The 21062-nt window shown below is 36.8% G+C and overlaps 1 protein-coding gene across 1 annotated transcript; it reads right to left on the reverse strand.

The window, feature by feature from the left end:
• Positions 1–109: 109 nt before the first annotated feature.
• On the reverse strand, positions 110–8290 carry LOC141667159 (cellulose synthase A catalytic subunit 1 [UDP-forming]). Its single transcript, XM_074473545.1, has 14 exons — positions 7988–8290; positions 6943–7138; positions 6664–6845; positions 5878–5998; positions 5491–5680; positions 5091–5357; positions 4603–4948; positions 3481–3618; positions 3268–3393; positions 2577–2789; positions 2224–2488; positions 1609–1805; positions 1156–1506; positions 110–871 (listed from the first exon to the last, which is right to left on the reverse strand). The coding sequence occupies exons 1-14, from the start codon at positions 8066–8068 to the stop codon at positions 281–283; spliced, it is 3264 nt and encodes a 1087-aa protein (XP_074329646.1). The 5' UTR covers positions 8069–8290; the 3' UTR covers positions 110–280.
• Between the last annotated feature and the right edge of the window lie 12772 nt (positions 8291–21062).

Below are 21062 nucleotides of genomic sequence, written 5' to 3' on the forward strand. Positions count from 1 at the left end.
GAATTCAACTCTTTTCACATTTCCGAAGACATTGCCAAACGGGATACGCATACATTATCTTCATATAATAATAAATAAATAGAACAAATAGCTGTAACAACCCAACTCCTGTCAAAAAACAAACGTGTACATATAAATATTTATCAATATGCTTTTTCATGTCTCCGTCCACATTCCTTAGATAAACAAAAAACAAAGGTACAACAACATAACTTACATATTTTAGACAATGTATTAATTCCTATTTACACCCAACAGGGCCTCATCTTAACCATATGATTTAGCAATCAATGCCACATTGTTGGCCGTTTGTCGAAGTTTTTGTGGGATCAGATGTAAATGGGTCAATCCGAACCCATAGCAGGGAGAAAATGGAAGCAAGGAGAATAGACCAGACAATGACGATGGTGGGAGTACGGTTTTGCCGACCCAACAAACCCTTCAGGAAGGGATATAAATGGACAATGACCCAAAATGCAAAGAACAATTTGCCGAAAAGAGGACCCCAGGACTGATATCCACTGTTAACGGCATACGAAACACCAGCAACTATACCAACTAGGTTAAATATGAGCACCGTGGTTGGTGGTATAAGCAGAGCTGTCCATTTAAATATATAGAGCTCAGCAAAATCCCCGTCTTCATCAGATGCCTTTGAAGTAACAGTGAAGTTGGTATCAATCCCAGCAAGCACTTTCAAAAGCCCTTGGAAAACAGCAAATAGATGGGCAGAAGTACCACCAATGACCCAAAATTGTTCGTTTCTCCACCAATCTTCGATAGTTACACCGCTCCACCTGAGTTCAAGTATACCAGTTGCAGCAATGGACATGAAGAGAAGAATAAACCACATGCTAGCAAAGTTGCTTATCTGCAGGAAAGTTCCAATAAACATTAGATCTTACAATTAAATTACAAGTTAATTTGTGAAAAAAATATATAGCACAAGTATAATTCTAGGAGCTACCAAAAACAACCAATCTTGTAATACAACATACAGGCATTCGCCACAAAAATAATATGCATGATTGTAAAAGAACAAGTTCATTTTCACAGCAGACGAGAAAATATACATTGTATTTGGATTTATATATTTGCTAAGCTTTACTCATGAGATGACTCAATGACCAAAATAGAATCCAACCAGTTGCATACCTCTGGAATAATAAACTTGTCGGTGAGAAGGCAGATAGCTGGAAGTATACAGTACGCGATTAGTGGGATAGAAGTGATGGGATAGATGATGGTATTAATGTATGCCAGTCTCTCCAAAGGCCTCAATTTGCCATTGTAACCATACCATATAGGGCAATGCCTGCTCAGTAGAATTTCAATGGAACCCAGTGCCCACCTAAGAACCTGGTTAAGACGATCAGAAAGATTGATGGGAGCAGAACCCTTAAATGCTGGTCGAGGAGGCACACAGTACACCGAGATCCACCCTCGAGCATGCATCTTAAACCCGGTCAAAATATCTTCCGTCACAGAACCATATATCCATCCAATCTGTATTAAAAAAATATCACATTCCATCACCTTGTATATTTTAGTGTGCATATTTCTTGTAACGTCCTAGATATCAATATTACACGACAAAGAAAAAGTTACCTCTTTTCCCCATTCAGACTTGTCCTCGTACCCACAGCTAATAACATGAATTGCTTCTTTCAGTAGAGTTGCAGGATTTGTTGTGGGCGGAATGCCCCCTTGCTCCATAAAGGTGGCAGCAATGAAAACCGGAGATTGACCAAATCTTTTTTCCAAGTTCTTTTGAGACATAAGAAGTGATTTCTCATCATCATATCCTGTCCAATTGAAAATGGATCAATATTTATATACCATATAGATCACGATCTTCCGGGGTCAAAATTTAAGATAAAGTAAAAAAAAAATTAGTTAAATTAAGAAGCCATATTACTATAGGTCTCCTAAGCTTAATTAGACATATTACTATAAGTCTCCTAAGCTTAATTAGAAACCAAAAAAAAAATATAAAATAAATCCAACTAGTTTAGTTAGAGAAGCAACAACACACGCATAGGTTCTTTCTTTGTCTGGAACAAGGATTTTAACTTATTAAGTCCCAGTCAGAGCCTCCATTCTCTATTCCTGATATGTACTCGCCTCAATGCATTCCCCCAATTTAAGAAACAGCTATTCTATAACTTTTACCAGCATGAAACAGATTAAATTTATACACAGACGATTATTAATTAAACGAACCTTCAACACCCTCTTCAATGTCCTCCATATTAAAGATAGGGATTGTGGATTCAGTTCTTTTTGCTGCCCTCTTCTTATCAACATACTTCTTGTTTGCATGCCTTTCTTTCTTCCTCGAGCCGCAACAGCTCTTTACAATAATATTTGGTTCCAGATCAGCCTCTGTTAAAACTGGATCATATCCATACAGAGCTTGCCTATTGAAACAACATCCTGTTCCCACATAAACTGGACCTTGGATGCCATCCAGCCCTTTCAAGTTAATCTAAATAGATGAACAGAATTATCATGAAATAAGTATATAATTTAGTAAAGAGGGATCATATTAGTGTAAATTTTGTAAGGGGACCTACATCAAAGAACACTATATTGCGATTAGCGTATCGATCATGCAAATCAATCCCATCAAACCGCTGTGGAAATTGTACATAGCAGGTTTTCTTTCCATAAGCTGGATCCATCATGAAACACATGGCCTCTTTAAGAGCTTTACTGTTATTGAAGTAATGATCACAATCCACGTTCAAAAGATATGCACCATTTGTGAGGACAGCAGAAACTCGAATCTGTAAATGGAAATTAAAATTTTATTAAGAACAGGAACAAGAAGATTTATATTCGATAGATGTTCCTACTGCCCACTCCATGTTTCCAAATTAATGAACAATCCGTTAATTGTAACCTCCACTAAAAAAAGATGCAAAGTATTGTCTCCAATCACAACAGTAACAAGAGTAATTCATTCCAGAGAAACTTATTGATTAATGTTAAAAGGAATATTATTTGGATTACTTGTCATGGCTACACCATCTATGCAATCAGTTAAGGAATATGCATATAATGTAGCTCTCTTTTATTTAGGACAGAGGGAGCCAGTAATGATGTACTAATAGTCTAATACAATCACTTCAGATTAATCAAAAAAAAAAAATTACAAGGATTTTTGCCTGAAAACTACACCAGATTGATAGTCATGCACTATTACTGTATGAAAAACTAAATTCCCACAAAAAGAAAGTATAATGATCTAAAGAAAAGACAAACCAAGGCATTCATTGCTCCTGCTTTTTTATGATGTTGGAATCCTGGACGCTTCTCACGAGACACATAAACTAGTCGCGGCAGTTCATTGCCATCAGTATCCAGGCCACCACTATGCCCCAAAAAAACCTATCACCAATTAAAAAGTTGATTGAGAACCATTAGACAATACAACGTAAATATAGTAAAGTATAAAATTAAGGACAGTGGTAGTACCTGGATCATTCCTGGATGATCTCTAGGGTTGTTACCAGGCCATGGGGTCCCATCTTGCATTGTCCAACCTTCTTCTGGCATTTTCTGTGCCTTAGCAACAAGTGCATTGATTCGAACTTTAAACTCTTCGTATTCTCTCTGCAAAAAGTAAATTACCAGTTAACGCTTTCAAAATAAAAATCATTCTTATCAAAAGGCCTAATAATTGACGAAAATAAAGACTACAGAGGCTTGTACCATTTGCATAGAAAGGTGCATGTAATCAATATAATAAAAAAAAGTTATGCATCTGGAGTACAAACTGACAATTTTTTCACTAGGACTAGTAAGATCCAGGAGACAACCTCTTTCACTCGAAGAGAATAAAAACCATGAAGCAGTTATATACCATGGTTCTCAATATCAAGAGCAGTAAAAAGATCAAAGAGAAGGGGTGGTTCACAGCTTGGTTTATGTGTCCTGACTCCCGGGTGAACCAGATAAATTTAGCATATTGCTACAAGGGGAATATCGTGATATATTCTAACGATACCACAAAGACCCCCTCATCTAGCAATAGTCTAAAGACCCTGTCACCAAGATGAAGCTCGCCAAGATGTTTGTGTTAATTACAGTTTTCATGCTTTAACACAAAAATACTCATAATATAATTAAATAAATCTTAAAAAGGTTAATATTAACCGTCTCTTAACTTTGGTATAAAATTTATAACAGTTAGCACTTTCAACATCACTAGAACTAAATACATCCTCACTGTTTACTGAGAATCTTAAAATTCAACCACTAGTAGGACACGAGTAAGTTCATATAAAAAAGGTAGTGTCCCAGTGTTCACAACCTTGCCTAATTTTTCACATCAGCAGTGTATGGGGAAGGGCCCCATGCCGTATCCTATATTTTCCATAAACTGACACTTTACCATCATGCCAAGCACAACCTTCATCATTGGTAGCATAACATTAAGTCATCTTCCATTGTTAATCTGGCTTAATACCTATATGATACTTCTGTCACTGTATACCCCGCTACTTATCTAGGACAGTCTAAGAAAGTAACATGCTCATTGAAACACACAAAAATCAGAGCCCACTACATTAAAACAACACAATTATAATTCGTTACCTTCATTGCCCTTCGCTCTTTCACAAAAGAAGGCTGTATCTTGTCTTTCAAGTAGTCTATCTTCTGAGCAAAATAAAACTCAGGAGCTCTAGGCTCAATTTGGTGCTTCCTGCAGAAAGGCACCCACTTCCTTGCAAACTCTGCCGTCTCGGATAAAGACTCAAAGGTTAACATAGCTGAACCATCATCTGAAACATAACAAGAGACTTTGTCTACTGGGTAATCAACAGCAAGAATGGACAACACTGTGTTAGCAGTAACTAGAGGAGGCTCTTTCAGAGGATCCACTGTACTGACAAATACATCTATAGGTGCCAGTTGGGAAGGCTCTCCTTCCCTGTCATATCTGTAAAGAATAAACGATATTAATAATGACACTGATTCAACTCAGAGAGATCCCACCAGTTTATTAACCACCAAACTGTCTCATGAGTACCGACAATCTAACAGAAGAAAGGTACTTTGCATGTTGGGAAAGGCCAACTGACCTTATTGCAAGCCTGTCAAGGTATGTCTCACGGTTAATAGGAAACCATTTTGGAAACTGATCCAGAAGCCAGGATACAGCAAACCAGATCTCACAGATAACAGAAACAAGCCACAAGGGATAGGCATCATTTACTGGATGAGTAACACGGTATTGCAAGAAGAACCCCAAAATAATTAGCCGCAGTATGATTACAACACGATAAGGGGTAAGGTGTGCAGAAGAAATGGGCACTATACGGCTCATGGGTTGGCGAGCATCATCAGCCCTGATATTTAAAGAAGAGTTTATCAAGATTTCGGGAAAAACTTATAGACCAAGTCCATATCCAAAAACTTTTAATCGTCGAGCATCTGACCAACATATCCTAATGCTAAAAGAAGTAAGATGAAGATACTCACATTTGCAATTCTTCTCCATTTGATCCTGTGCCTTCAATATCACCCCCTTTGCCTTCAGCATATCTGTTTGTGACCTGCATTATATTTTTCTCCTGTTTCAATTTCCAGCCTTCTACCCTTTCCTTCCAGTCAACATTTCCGAGCCCGTAGGAATTCAAATCCTTCGAGGGGTCCACAATTCTAACAGGAACTGCACACATCAATATATAATTGTTTTAATACACCATACAAATATACAATATTGATATGATTAATTCAGAATCTCAGGAAAATTACTCCAAACCACATGGTTATACATGATCAACAATTTTAAAAACCAAAACCAAGAATATGTAAGAAAAGCCATTGACATGATTTCTTTAGCCAATATATCAAACTAGCAGGTACCAGGAAGCCTTGGATCAATGTATGGAAGTGAATGAACATGTTTGTCACCAGGACCCAAAGGACCTGATGTACTCCTTATAGATTGGGTGTCTGGAGTAGCACTGGGAATATCACCAGAGACCTGAAACGTCAATGTATTAGCAACACATCAAAATATCACAAAACTGCAGAGAAGAAAGGTTTTATAATGCATTACATCCTGAGATATATCAAATTAACAATACTGGGAAGAAGAATACCAAAATAAAAAATAATTCATATTAATAATAAATATATATTTCCCATAACCGAGAGGGAGACTGTTATGGTGATAGACTCGTAACTTGTAAAATTAAAAAAGCACTGATATGAGAAAAACAGTGGGCCGCCAACAACCTTAGATGCTAGTTGACTTAGTTGCAAAGTGAGTTTAACAATTACCATACAATGAATATGAGAAGTAAGCAACACTTTATGAATCACACTTTTCTGGGCTAAATTGGTATCTCAGTTGAGGGACTCAGTCATGACATGAAAGTATAATGATTTAACTAATAAGGACACAACTAGAAAGATGTTAATGATCTAAGTACACAGCAATATATCATCTTGAGAAATCAAATGGGTGTCCTGGCACTGTGGCACTGGCACATGAACAAAACTAGTACAAATTTGCTTCAAAATCTATTAGAAACTAGTTCATAGGAATCAACCTCAAGATCCGTAACTGAACTTTATATCATATATTGCCACCCAAAATGAATAATACGACCACTTGGGATGCATGAGATTGTTTTTTTCACTCACTGATTGTCCGTTGGTGAGAAGGGGAATGGGTTGATGAGATTCATGCCTAGATGACGAAGAGAGCTCGATATCTTCTCCTTGCCACTTGCCTCTTGCTTGTTTGCTTCCTTGAGTATAATTAAACTCATTTTCCAGATCATCCACATCATCCTCGTCATCATCACCATCAACTCTAGGACATCCTAATTTTAAACGCGTATAAAATTGTTAGTATACCACACATAGCCATGTGTCTTAAATAACGAAAACCATCTAAAATGTTATTACAAAATAAGCAACCTTTGAGCCGTTTATATCTAGTCTTGCACTGAGGACAAGACTGATTTCCGTCTCGCCTCTCGTACTCATAGCAAGGCCTGCAAACTGGGAAAGCACACTCATCACAGGCAACAAATGGATCACCTGTGGCTGTAAGCCCCACATCATCGCTGCATATCTGACACAGCTTACCATTCAAATTCTTCAGGGGCTTGTGCTACATTTCAGATAGAAAACTGATTAAACACAATGTAACCGAAAGTGCTTGCTTTACTTAATACAATTATTTATACCATGTCAACATATCAAAAACTTGGTACATGTGTTGAATGTACAATTGGATACAAGATGAGTGACATTCACATAACTGAAATATAGATAATATTAACTAAAAAAGATTCCAGCTTTTATCAAAATCCAGGTAGCTCAGAAATATATCAATCTCAGTGTTTAACTTAATAGAATTATAATTATATCCCGGTTTGTCATATTAAAATAGTTAGTACATTAACTAAGTTTTTCAAATAAAGAAGTTGATCCATTGCCCGATACCGGAACCAATACTTTAAAATTTGGATCTCACCGTAAACTTAAATAGCCAACTTTGGCATTAAAAGAATCACAGGAATCCATATCTTCATAGTATATTTACTAAATTTTCACATAAAGTTGATCCATCACAGTAATGTAAACAACTATTTCATGATATCGAACTCATTGCAAACTTACGCAGTCACCATTTACAGAAACAAATTTAACTATCTAATAAAATCAGTAAGTGCCCAAGAGCCCATTTCCTAATTGAACAAAAAGAACATATCTTTGAGCTAAAGATTCACCCTACTAATCATAAATCAGATCTATATACAACCCATATCACTAAATTGCAAAAAGAACAAAAATTTAGCTCAAATCAAAACCCCAGCTAAATTTAACTACACAATCCACATCTTTGGATTTCATACAAATACAAGATTTAAACTTTAAATCTGAGAGCTAGATTGACACACAAAAAAACACACAAAAAAACACCAATCTATACAGAGAGAGAGAGAGAGAGAGTTACCCCACTATCAGAATCATGCCTAATCCGAACCAATTGATTCCTGTTGTGAGATCCAGCTACTAATCCATTACTTGCTTCCATCCTCCTTCCCCCACAGATTTGCAAAACCTCTGTTTATTCAAAGATCTTAACAATCAAACTATAATGGGGTTGTTAATTTTAAGCATTTACAAAATGCTAAGCACTCTCTCTCTAATCCTCGCCTAAAATCAATCACCCATTAAATATCTCTCTCTCTGTCTCTTTTCTTTACTTATAAACACATACATACAAAAATTGTAAAGGTGGTTAATGATATTATTACATTATTATTCTTTTTCAAGAAACAAAACATTTTATAAAACTCAAGTTGAGTTAACCGGTACCAAGTGAGTTGTATATGAAAGTACAGTGGGGGTTTAACTACTTGGTCCAATCAAAATGTGACATGTAGTTAAACAAGTGACTCTGTCATACACTGAGTTGTGAATTGCTGTTAACAGGCTGTTGTGTGAGTGTGGTGTGGTTACCTTTTATTACCGGTTACTATTCTCCGACATCTTCCGTGGCTGTCGGTGGATATCGTAATTTACTACTATACCCTTTTCCTCTTTCTTTAACTAAAATTTATGGTAATTATTTTTTGGAACACATCTGAAGAGAGAGACATGGCAGAGAGATGAGATTGAGTGAGATGAGATTGAGTTGGGTGAAGGAGTAGGAGAAAGAAATGTATGGTGTGGATTAAAAGAAAAATATATAAAAAATTTTGTAAAGATATAATTCTCTCCATTGCTGTGAGAGTTTTGTTGGTCTCTACGTTCAATCTCTATATATTGAGGTGAATCGTGAGAGTTTTTCATATGGCTCGTTATATTGATTTGAATGATCAATTCGATGGTTTGAATATTGAGGAAGAGGAGAATTCTGCGTTTGTGTTTGAAGGGGAAGGAGAAGAACAGGGCAACAAGTATGATTTATGTTTGGTGGGTAGGTTTTTGACGGGGAAAAGTATTAATGTTAATGCTATGAGGACAAAGATGGCAGATGTGTGGAGACCGGCATTGGGAGTGAATATTAAGGAACTGGAGATGGGGGTTTTCTTGTTTCAATTTTTCCATAAGGAGGATAAGAGTTGGGTTGTGAAGGGAGGGCCGTGGTCTTTTGACAACGCAATGCTCGTGATTGTAGAGATTCCAAATGGGGTGGAACCTCTAAATGTCCCACTGTGGCACGTGAATATCTGGGTGCAGTTATTTGATATTCCGTCTGGGTTCATGACAGAGGTGGTGGGGAAGCTGTTGGGGGATTTCTTTGGTGAGTTCCTGGATTATGATAGTAAGAACAACTCAAGTCTATGGAGAGAATTTATGCGTGTAAGGGTCAGGTTGGATGTCAGGAAGCCTCTCAAACGCAAGAAAAAGATAACGAAGAGGAATGGAACGGATGTAATGGTGTCATGTAAGTACGAGCGATTAGGGGATTTTTGCTTTACTTGTGGAATGCTAACCCACACAGAGAGATACTGTAGGAAATTTCTCTCTGGAACGATGGAGGATGGTGTTAAGGAGTGGGGGAGTTGGCTCAGAGCTCCGACCAGGAGGGCTGGTGGTCCGACGAGGAGTCGTTATTTACGGGCGGAGGATGATACAGAGTGGGAGGCACGTCAGGGGCGGTATAACTCAGGCCCGAAATTAGGGGAAGGTAGTTGCATGAGAGAGGATAACAGCATGATTATAGGAGGTACAGTGAGGCAGGAAGTTCGAAATCAAAGGGATTATACTAATCCCTTAATTGTAGCAACGACAGATATGGCAGGTAGGAAGGAAAATTTTAATGAGGGTGTCAGGGGGGGAGATTTGAATGTAATTGGTGATATTGGGCTGGATAATGATGAAATGACTGGGCTTTTAATTGATAGGAAAAGGATGCGAGGTGGGCCGGATAAATGTGATATAATGGATACACCAGGGGGTCTTGGTATAGTGTCCGACCCATTGCTAAAAAATAAGTCAAATGATGCTGTCTCTTCTAAGGTTGTTGTGCTTTCTGATTTGGATTGTTCAATGACAAACAACTCTCAACTGGCTAAGCTTGCTCAGCAAGCTAGCCGGACGTCATGAATGCGGTAAGTTGGAACTGCAGAGGATTGGGGAATTCTCGTGCAGTTCGTGCTTTGAGAGACGTTATTAAGTCTCTTAGACCCAATATTGTGTTTTTAATGGAAACGTTGTCGAAAACAGAAAGAATAAAATATTTATGTAGTAAGCTAGGCTTTGATAATTATTGGGCAGTGGATTGTGTTGGCAGAAGTGGCGGAGTTGCTATGTTATGGAAGAATAATGTTAAGTGTAATGTGGTTGGCTTCGGAAGTAATTACATAGATGCTCAGGTGATGAATGCTAATGACGTTTTGTGGAGATTGACTGGATTTTACGGTTTTCCGGAGCGGACTCGAAGAAGGGAGTCTTGGGAGCTGTTGAAATCCATAGCAAACAGGTCTGTTTTACCCTGGGTAGTGGTGGGTGATTTCAATGATATGATTAGTATGAATGACAAGAAAGGGACGCATGCTCATCCTCCGGCGCTGTTAGACGGGTTCAAGCAAACGATTGAGGATTGTAGATTGATTGAGTTGGACCTTATGGGAGGAAAATATACGTGGGAGAAATGTCGTGGCAAACCAGAATGGGTGAGGGAGAGATTAGACAGGGTATTTGCTACAACGTCTTGGTGGAGCTTATTTCCCTTATGTAAATTAAATGTCCATCACTGTGTGCACTTTGATCATGAACCTATCCAGCTAGAGTTTTATAGTACAGAGCATTCGAGGAAGAAATTCAGGTTTAGGTTTGAAAACATTTGGCTTAAGGAGGAAAACTTCCATGAGGAAGTCTCAGCGCATTGGAGAAATCTGAACCCGAGTCATTTTCTTTCAAAGTTGGTAGAGATTTCATCCTTTATGGAGAAATGGGGGAAAAGGTTTTTCAACAAGTTTCGTGAGAAAATCAGAAAACAGAAGGAGTTAGTGGCTTTATTTGAGGATTGTGCAGATGCAACCAGGACGAGCAGATATTTTGAGGAAAAGAAAATTCTTGAAGATTTGTTGTTAAGTGAGGAACTATATTGGCAGCAACGTGCCAAATCATTTTGGCTCCAAGATGGTGACTCGAACTCGAAATTTTTTCATGCCTATGCTACAGGTAGGAGGAAGAAGAATCAGATTGACAAACTTAAAAATGAGAATGGGGAGGTGGTTACTAAGCAAGAAGATATGTGTGAGGTTATAAGGAGATACTTTAATAAGGTTTTTGAGGATGCAGGGAGAGCGGATATTGCTAGTATGGAATTTCATGAAAGTGTTATAACGGAGGATCAGAACAGAAAACTTATAGCAGAGTTAACGATGGAGGAATTATCAGTTGCCATAAAGCAAATGCATCCAGACAAGAGTGCTGGACCGGATGGGTTGAATCCGGCGTTCTATCAACATTTTTGGCATCTATTTGGTAAGGACGTTTTTCAATGTTGTAAGCAGTGGTTGGAAGATTTGGCTTTTCCCCTTGATTTTAATAATACAAATATAGTGCTTATTCCAAAGAAAGACAATGCCAATGAGATGAAAGATCTACGTCCGATAGCACTTTGCAATGTTTTGTACAAGGTGTTAGCTAAGGTTCTTGCAAATAGGCTGAAAGGTATTTTGCCTGGCATTATTTCAGAAAGTCAATCAGCTTTTGTCTCAGGTAGAAATATAACGGATAATGTGCTATTGGCCTTCGAGGTGTTGCATTACATGAAACAGAAGAAGAAAGGTGTGGAGGGAGAGGTGGCGTTGAAATTAGATGTTAGTAAAGCATATGATAGAGTGGACTGGAGTTTTTTGATGCATCAGCTAAAACAGGTAGGGTTCGATAATAGGTGGATTGCATGGATTCGATTATGTATCACGACAGTGACTTATTATGTCAATTTCAATGGTACTCAGATTGGACCTATCAACCCGACAAGAGGGCTCCGTCAAGGAGATCCTCTATCTCCATACTTATTCTTATTTTGTGTGGAAGGTCTGTCTAGTATGCTAAAGAATGCAGCTGATGAAGGGAGTATTCAGGGATGTAAAGTCTGTAGTCAAGCTCCGGCGGTTACTCATTTGCTTTTTGCAGATGATAGTTTTTTGTTTTGTAAAGCTAGAGTGGAGGAGGTGATGAAGGTTAAGGAGATATTGCAAAAGTACGAGCTTCATTCTGGCCAGGCGATTAATTTGCAAAAATCGGGGATCTACTTTAGCTCGAATGTGAGGTTGGACAAACAAGGTGAATTGAAGAGTTTGCTGGGTGTTCATAATGACTTGAGTACGGGGAGGTATCTGGGGCTCCCATCGCTTATAGGGAGATCAAAGAAAACGGCTTTTAATTACCTAAAGGATCGTCTTTGGAGTAAGATTCAAGGATGGAGCGCTAAATGTCTCTCAAAGGCTGGGAAGGCTGTTTTACTTCGTTCAATAGCACAAGCAATTCCCTCTTATGCAATGTCGTGTTTCCTTCTACCAAAATCCTTATGTACAGACCTTGAAAAGATGATGAACAGTTATTGGTGGGGTTCTCAGGAGAGTAATAAGAAGGGGATAAGATGGGTTTCATGGATGAATATGAGTATGGCAAAGGAAGTGGGGGGTTTAGCATTTCGAGATTTGCAGGGTTTTAATTTAGCACTGCTGGGGAAACAATGCTGGAACCTTATAGCCAATTCAAACTCGTTGGTAGCAAGGGTGATTAAGGCTAAGTATTATCCAAATTCGTGTTTGCTTGATGCAGTTAGGGGAGGAGGAGTGAGTTATGTCTGGTCTGGGCTTTGGCAAGCTAAAGAACATCTAAAGCAGGGGTATAGATGGGTTGTGGGTGATGGTAGGACTATAAATGTTAGCACGGACCCGTGGATTCGTGGTAAAGCTGGTTTCAGAGTTGATGAGCATAATTTGAATCTAGTGAGTGGTCTGAAGGTAAGTGATTTACTTGTTCCTGGTAGTAACAGTTGGGATATTAACAAGGTGCACAATTTGTTTTCAAATTGTGATGCTAATTATATTTTAGCAATTCCTATCCCAAAAAATCAGATTCAAGATCGACTTGTCTGGTGTCATTCGTTAGATGGAAAATATAGTGCTAAATCTGGCTATAAATTATGGCAGCAGAACTATAGCACTTGCAAACGTTTTGAGGAGAGCAATGGCTGGAGTAGATTGTGGAAGGTACAGGTTCCCCAGAAGATTAAAATTTTCTTGTGGCGGATTTGTAGAAATAATCTTCCTGTGAGAGGTCGTTTGAGAGATAAAGGAGTTAACATTGCAGGTGGGTGTCCGTTGTGTGATAATGTTGAGGAGCAGTTGAAGCATGTTTGTCTCGAGTGTAGTTACGCAAAGGGTTGTTGGAATGAGCTTGGTTTGTGTTTTGACAGTTCCCAGTTTAATTCGTGCTCAGAATGGCTACTACAAATACTGGCAGTTGAGTCATTTGAAAGATTAGCCCAGATAGCGACAGTCTTGTGGGGAATTTGGTCGGCCAGGAATCTCAAGGTGTGGCAGAACAAGTCAATGATGACACAACTGGCAATGCAGAGTAGTGTCTTACAGGTTAAACACTGGAGAGATAGCCAGTTGTTGAAGGCCTCCAAGATTAACAAGTGTATGCAAGGTAAGGAAAGGGGTCTTACTAAATGGCAGGCTCCTAGAGAAGGTCGGTTGAAGGTTAATGTTGACGCTCATGTGGTTGCAGGGTGTCCGTGGTTCTCGTGTGGGCTTGTTCTCAGGAATTCTGCAGGGACGTTTATCAGAGCTAGGACACACAAGTTCAATGGTGCTGTCCCGGTCATTGAAGCCGAAGTTACTGGTGTGTGGGAGGCTATCGAATGGGTTGAGTCGTTAGGGTTGCAGAATGTCGATATTGAAAGTGATTCTCTAATTGCAGTGCAGGCCATTAATAGTGCAGTAGAAAATCTTCTGGAAGTGGGCTTGGTTATGCAGGCCTGTAGTCGAGTGCTAAAAGCTCGAAGAGATATTGTGGTTTCTTTTGTAAAAAAGCAAGCCAACAAGGTAGCTCACTTAGTTGCTAGAGTACCTTGTGAAGCGAATTGCTTTTTTGATTTATTGACTCCTCCACAGTCTGTGTTGGAGCCCCTTGAAAGTGATTATTTGATGAGTTAATGCAAAATCCAGTTTCAAAAAAAAAAATTTATGGTAATTGGCAAGTCATTTTCGTTAATAATTGGATTTTTATTATCTTACTTATTGGTAATGAAAAATTATATATTTTGAAGGAATTTTTTTCTCGTAACATATGTCTATCTCAACATTTTAATTTTCAATTTTTAATATAAACATGTAAATATTGTAACAAAGTTACCATGAAATTATAACATTTCATGATAACAACTAATTAGGGTGAGTAATAATATAAAGTATTTTATATTTTTGTAAAATCAATACATTTACGAGGGATATAAGTGAAAATGTATTATAAAAAGTAATTCTCAATAAATTAATAACCTTTCTAAATTAATAATTTTTTGGGGTTTGAGTTTGGACAAATTCAAATTTTGATTACTTTTGATAAAATAATAAGATAATAATTTTTTTAAAACCTCTGTATTATTATAAATTAATAATTATTCATAGTGAATATACATGTGCATATATGTACATACATATATATATATATATATGTATAATGGGAACCCAATTATTGGAGTGAATTAAGATCTAATATAACCCTTTATTTTATATAATTTCTTTTAATCACCACCACAAAACTCTTTCTCTATAATTTATCATATCTCAAATGTCTATATCTCTCCCATTCACTTACTTCATATCTTCAAACTTTCAGGCCACCACCACCAATCAATGTCTTTCATATCATCTCTGATTCATCGAAAGATCGTCCTTGATTTCGATAGCATCCTCATTCCTCCGTCTAAAAATTTCACTATTTCTTCAAAGTGATATTTAAGATCTCGATGTCGTCAAGATGAAAGTCACTGGTTGTCGGCATTATTCTTAATTTCGCCACCACAGTCTGCTATTATATAGCTTTTCCTAAAGATTCATTGGAGAGAAGATGGTGAATACAACGGCGACCGGTAATTACGTCACAAATAAAGGTAAAGGTATGGTGACGATGTCCAGATAGTATTGGTGATGGTTTGGTGGTAGTAATAGTGTGGCGGTAGTGGTGATTAATGGTGGCATTGTGGTTGTTATAGTTTAATTGGGGTGATTTTATTCTTAAATTTGGTGATTTTGGTTATGATGTTAGTGGTTGGAGTTGGGGAACATAGCTGCTGGCCGAATCTATTAGTCAAAATCATTGTCCGAATATGGTGATTTTTGTTTTTTCGGTGGTGATTTCACCACCGAAATCACCAACTTTTTTGTATTATATCCTTGATTACATTGTTTAGCATGGAATCTCAAAATTAAACCCATTTTAATGATAAACTTCATCGATATCTCAAGTTCTCTACATGGCTTTTGACTTGTCGAGGTCTCCAGTTCTCTACAAGTGGAATGAATTGTCGATATCTCCAGTTCTCTACATAAACTTTTGACTTGTCGATATCTCCAGTTCTCTACTTGAAAAGATTTCAGTGAAAGTATAATTGTTTATTGACGATCAGTGTTCGAAACGATAAAGTTGTTGCAAGCTTACCAATGTAATTAAGGATATAATACGAAGACCAGAATTGAAGTTAATAGTCTGTGAACCAGACCAGTTGCACTAGGCGTCAGCGGTTTGTGAAAGGAATCTGAGTATTATCATTAGAAGAATTGTTAAGTGAGGATTCGTATCTGGATATGCAGGTTATATGGTTTATACGAAGACTCGGAGAGAAGACTTGAAGACGGGATAATTTAAGGGTTACAACATTCTACAATCTAAGTCAAAATGATCACTACCTTGTAATAGGACTCACTGAGACTATTCTACTGCTTAGTAGGAGCAAGAAGCTTTAATTATGGCTCAAAATCTAAATACTGGAAGCTCTCTTTACCCAATAGGAGCAACGATGAATAAAAAGAAGCAGAAACTATCTCAGAAATGCATGTTGTTCCTTGTGGTCGCAAGTGGAAGGCTCCTTGTGGTAATGGTGATTAATGGTGGCATTGTGGTTGTTATACTTTAATTGGGGTGATTTTATTCTTAAATTTGGTGATTTTGGTTATGATGTTAGAGGTTGGAGTTGGGGAACATAGCTGCTGGCTGAATCTATTAGTCAGAATCATTGTCCGAATATGGTGATTTTTGTTTTTTCGGTGGTGATTTCACCACCAAAATCACCAACTTTTTCGTATTATATCCTTGATTACATTGCTTAGCATGGAATCTCAAAATTAAACACATTTTAATGATAAACTTCATCGATATCTCAAGTTCTCTACATGGCTTTTGACTTGTCGAGGTCTCCAGTTCTCTACAAGTGGAATGAATTGTCAATATCTCCAGTTCTCTACATAAACTTTTGACTTGTCGATATCTCCAGTTGTCTACTTGAAAAGATTCCAGTGAAAGTATAATTGTTTATTGACAGTCAGTGTTCGAAACAATAAAGTTGTTGCAAGCTTAACAATGTAATTAAGGATATAATACGAAGACCAGAATTGAAGTTACTAGTCTGTGAACCAGACTAATTGCACTAGGCGTCAGCGGTTTGTGAAAGGAATCTGAGTATTATCATTAGAAGAATTGTTAAGTGAGGATTCGTATCTGGATATGCAGGTTATATGGTTTATACGAAGACTCGGAGAGAAGACTTGAAGACGGGATAATTTAAGGGTTACAACATTCTACATAATCTAAGTCAAAATGATCACTACCTTGTAATAGGACTCACTGAGACTATTCTACTGCTTAGTAGGAGCAAGAAGCTTTAAGTATGGCTCAAAATCTAAATACTGGAAGCTCTCTTTACCCAATAGGAGCAACGATGAATAAAAAGAAGCAGAAACTATCTCAGAAATGCATGTTGTTCCTTGTGGTCGCAAGTGGAAGGCTCCATAGTGCTTCTAGTCGCCACTTGGGTGAAAAATTAAGGCAGAAGTGCCTTATAATCGCAATTAAGGCTCCTAGAGAGTTTATAGTCGCCACTTAGATAACAATCTAAGTGAAAATGTGTCTAAGGCATCAAGTGGTGACAAGCAAGCACCTTGGTATCTTCCCTAGTTGCAAGCTAGCATAAATTCTAAGTCAAGAAGCTTCCTAGTATGCATGTGGGCATAAGTGGAAGTTCCATAACATGTAGGAGGCAGAACTTGACATATTCTAAGGCAAATGCCATCTACATGCTTCCAAGAAAAAGTGGGACTATTTGCATTGCTTGGAAACACAATTGAAGAGTTTTAAAATAGTTACTAAGTGCTAAACTCTCCCTGGACGCAAGTAAACTCTCAGCATCATTATTGATTTATATCATTTGGTTTACTTGGTTAATATTTGGCCACGTATCCAACTAATATATAAGTCTACACAAAGAAGCAGAAGAATAACTAACTTGTTGTTGTTCTTTTTATCTTCTTCTTCAACAAGATCTAGTAAAAAAAGAAACAAAGAGATACAGAGAAGCTCAAGCACATTCTATATCCGTTAAACTTCTCACCGAAGAAATGTTATAATGCCCGGTTTAAATCTTTATATAATTTAGGGGCATTATAATCGTTATTCGGTTAATAAATCCTTAGACAAATAATTGTAGATCTTGTATAGGAATTGATTTATAAAAATATTTATAGAAGTAAGAATATTGTTGTTCTTGGATTGTAACCGGTTAATTTATTTACCGGAGTGTAGCAACACCCTCGATGATTTATATATGAATATATACTTCCACGAATATCTTGTGTTCTTTATTTTAATGACATAAACACTATCCACCTCAAGAACACGGAACCACTAACCGAACACTAAATTAACTATCCACACAAGATTCGAAAAAAATTAATTTAGTGAGTATCGTATTCAACCCCCCTTCTATGATACTTCAGGACCTAACAACAACTACTGAAAGATGGTCTAAGTTCTTAAAAGGCCTGGTTCATGAGAAGTAGAAATGTATGGCTAAATCCAAGTTCATGCCAAAATACATACAGAAGGATGATTCAGTTGCTGACATGCCTATAGAAGGAACACAACTTATTGAGCAATTTGGCTCCAAGCTGATTTCTTTCAGTTCTGATGCTAAAAACTATTGATTCAACTTGATGATCTGAACTTAAGTAGAAGTAAAATTTATGATCTGAAGGCTGTTATTTATCAGATTGATGAATCTTCTCAAGAGCTCAAGGATGTCAAGCAAAGACTGGAGATGTATTTGAACATAGTTTGGGGATATTTGCTCATACAATTTTTCAATGAAGTTACAAGATATGCTAGAATTCAAGATTGAAGAGTAAAGTCTGATACACTGATTTTAAGATTGTACACTTAGTGATATTTTTTCATTTAGATAGTTTTTGACATCATCAATTAGGAACTTGTACATATTTATATAATACAAGTTGGGGAAGATTGTTAGATATATTGATGATATCAGTATTTACTATCAGAAGTTATATTAGAGTTTGTCACAAAAGATATCAGAGTTTATCATTTCAACATTTGATAGAAGATGACAAAATCAGAGTTTATATCAGAATCTGTCAGAATCTGTATATCGGGAAGTAATTAATTCTGTGATAACTACAATGATTTGCAGAGATATGTCGGTGTAGGACTTTACTTATTTATAGCAATCAATAGTTGAATATGTATTAGGTTTCCTTATTCATGTATATCATATCAACTAGATTGATTGTGTAAATGTGAAGTATCTAAGCACATATTAGGTTAACACTATAGGTTACAATTATTAATACATCATTCCGTGTAACCTAGCAGCTCTCTAGGATATTTGTTCATCATTTAAGAGAGTTTTGTAAACAATTTTTATTCATAAATAAAAAGACTGTTCTTCATCTTTTAATTTTAATTTCGAATTGATTGTTATATATTGTATTCACCCCCTCTATAGTATCATTTAGGGCCTAACAAGAGGCATTACAACAAGTAAAATGAGAAAATTATCCAGACCATTGAAGATATGTCAAGCGCCATGCCTTTTATCAAGGGTAGTTGGGAGAATCGCCTATCGTTGATAGAAATTTCGTCAAGTTAAATATACCCTGCAATCACATGGAAAGAGGCACGGATGTTCCTTATAGTAGGACGAAATGGGGAGACTAAGGACGTTAATTCCAAGATTAAATCGATGACAAATAAGATCATTCAAAACCCTTGAAAGCCACTGGTAACAACTCCCTTTACACGCGAATACGTCCAAGGCGCTAGCAAGGATAAGGAATATGATGACAAATATATTATGTTACAAAATATCATATAGAAGGGATTGATGAAGGTCAATAAATAATAGTATCCGATCTAACATTTATCACGCATTTCGAGATTCTTAAGCGTATCGATAGGTTACGTGTAAAATGCGCTTCCTTACGGATGGCAACACAACCACGATGTGTTTTACACTCCAGTGATAAGAAATGTTAAATCATAGGCTAAACGTGTGACAAGAGGCGAGCGTGTAAAAATGTGACCAAATTTTCTTACCTAACGCAAGTGACAAAGATGATATACTGGAATGAGCAAACATCGAGGAACAAAACTTTAGCACAAGTAAGAGGGAGAAAATGGAACTAAAAAGTAAACGAACCGTTTAAACACTAGAGGATACGTTAAGAGTTCATGCTATAGACTTTAAAGGAAGACGAAGTGAACACTTGACGTTTATTGAGTTTGCCTACAATAACAATAACGACTCGTATATTTTCGCATTATATAAGTGTGTATTGAATAATTGAGTAAACAAAATATGTGTATTGGTTATGTTGGCTGTACGTTGCTTTATTATTAATTATATGCAGTTTATCGATGTATGAAAATTATTTGTACAGTTATTTGCTGAGCAGCATTGTTTTGTTTTTACTTTTAAAGGTGGTTTTCTTGAAGATTTATTTTCATAAATATTTCGATTGTCTCTAAAATTATTTTTAAAGTTTTATAATTTCAATAATTAATTTTAGGAATTTATAAAATTTAGAAATCAATATTTCATTGATTATTTAGCCCTGAATGATTTTATGATTGTATTTTATTATAAATTCAGTATTAAATTCCAGAATGTTTTAAAAATTACGAAATTCATATTCTATTGAGTTCGGAATATTTGGAGAATTTTAAAATTATTTCAGAAATTTTTCGGCTTTCATTTACCCGCACGTTTGTTCGTTAATTTGCAAAATGCGGGTCGGTGGCGCGTTCCAAAAATGATTTATTTATTTTTAAAATTTTATATTATTAGTTTTTAATTATTCTGAGATTTTTAAAACTATATTCATAAGTTTTCGAGTTATTTTTACCCATAAATCGCTCATTAATTTGTTAAACGCGGTGTCAGATTCCGAAATAACACGATAAATGTGATAAAAATTTCCCCTAATTCTTATCCCTTTCTTCTCCTTATCCTCCCATCATCTCTCTCTCTCCTCCCAATCTCCTCCGTCGAGTCTCTCTCTCTCTCTCTCTCTTAATTATCTCTCGTCTCTTCTCTCTCTCAGGCCTCTTTCCTCTCTCTTTTGCTCTTGTTCAAAGCTCATTCCTCTCGTTACTGTTCCCCTCAGTAATTGCTACGCCTGCTCCTCTTTCCTATTATCATTGCCGGTGATTAATCCGGAGACCTTGTCGCTGTGTCCTCTGTTCTATCTGTTGGTGTATATACACGCACACGCGTGTGTATACATCTGGGTTGAGTGTATATTTGTGATGTTGTTGTCGTTCCTTTTACTTCCGGTTGCCGCCAGTCCTTTTTCCGGTGAGGTGGCCGAAACTCTGTGCTGCGCATACGCGCGTATGTGTTCTGTGTTTGGGTGCCTTGGTTCAACTATTCTGAGGAAATTTTTATTTTATTAATTTATTTTATTAATTTTCTGCTGAAATTAATTGATTGCAATTCGTGAAATAAAAATATTTTGTGTGGGAATTATTAATTTAATCGG

Source organism: Apium graveolens, chromosome 6 (genome assembly GCF_009905375.1).
Source record: "Apium graveolens cultivar Ventura chromosome 6, ASM990537v1, whole genome shotgun sequence".
NCBI classification, from domain to species: domain Eukaryota; kingdom Viridiplantae; phylum Streptophyta; class Magnoliopsida; order Apiales; family Apiaceae; genus Apium; species Apium graveolens.

Bases quoted from the DNA above. Each gene is read 5' to 3' on its own strand.
- LOC141667159 (XM_074473545.1), bottom strand. From the start codon at position 8,068: ATGGAAGCAAGTAATGGATTAGTAGCTGGATCTCACAACAGGAATCAA. The intron at 5,681-5,877 runs GTACCTGCTAGT...TGATGTGTGCAG, and splicing joins CATTGATCCAAGGCTTCCTG to TTCCTGTTAGAATTGTGGAC. The intron at 5,358-5,490 runs GTGAGTATCTTC...TTTAAATATCAG, and splicing joins AATGGAGAAGAATTGCAAAT to GGCTGATGATGCTCGCCAAC.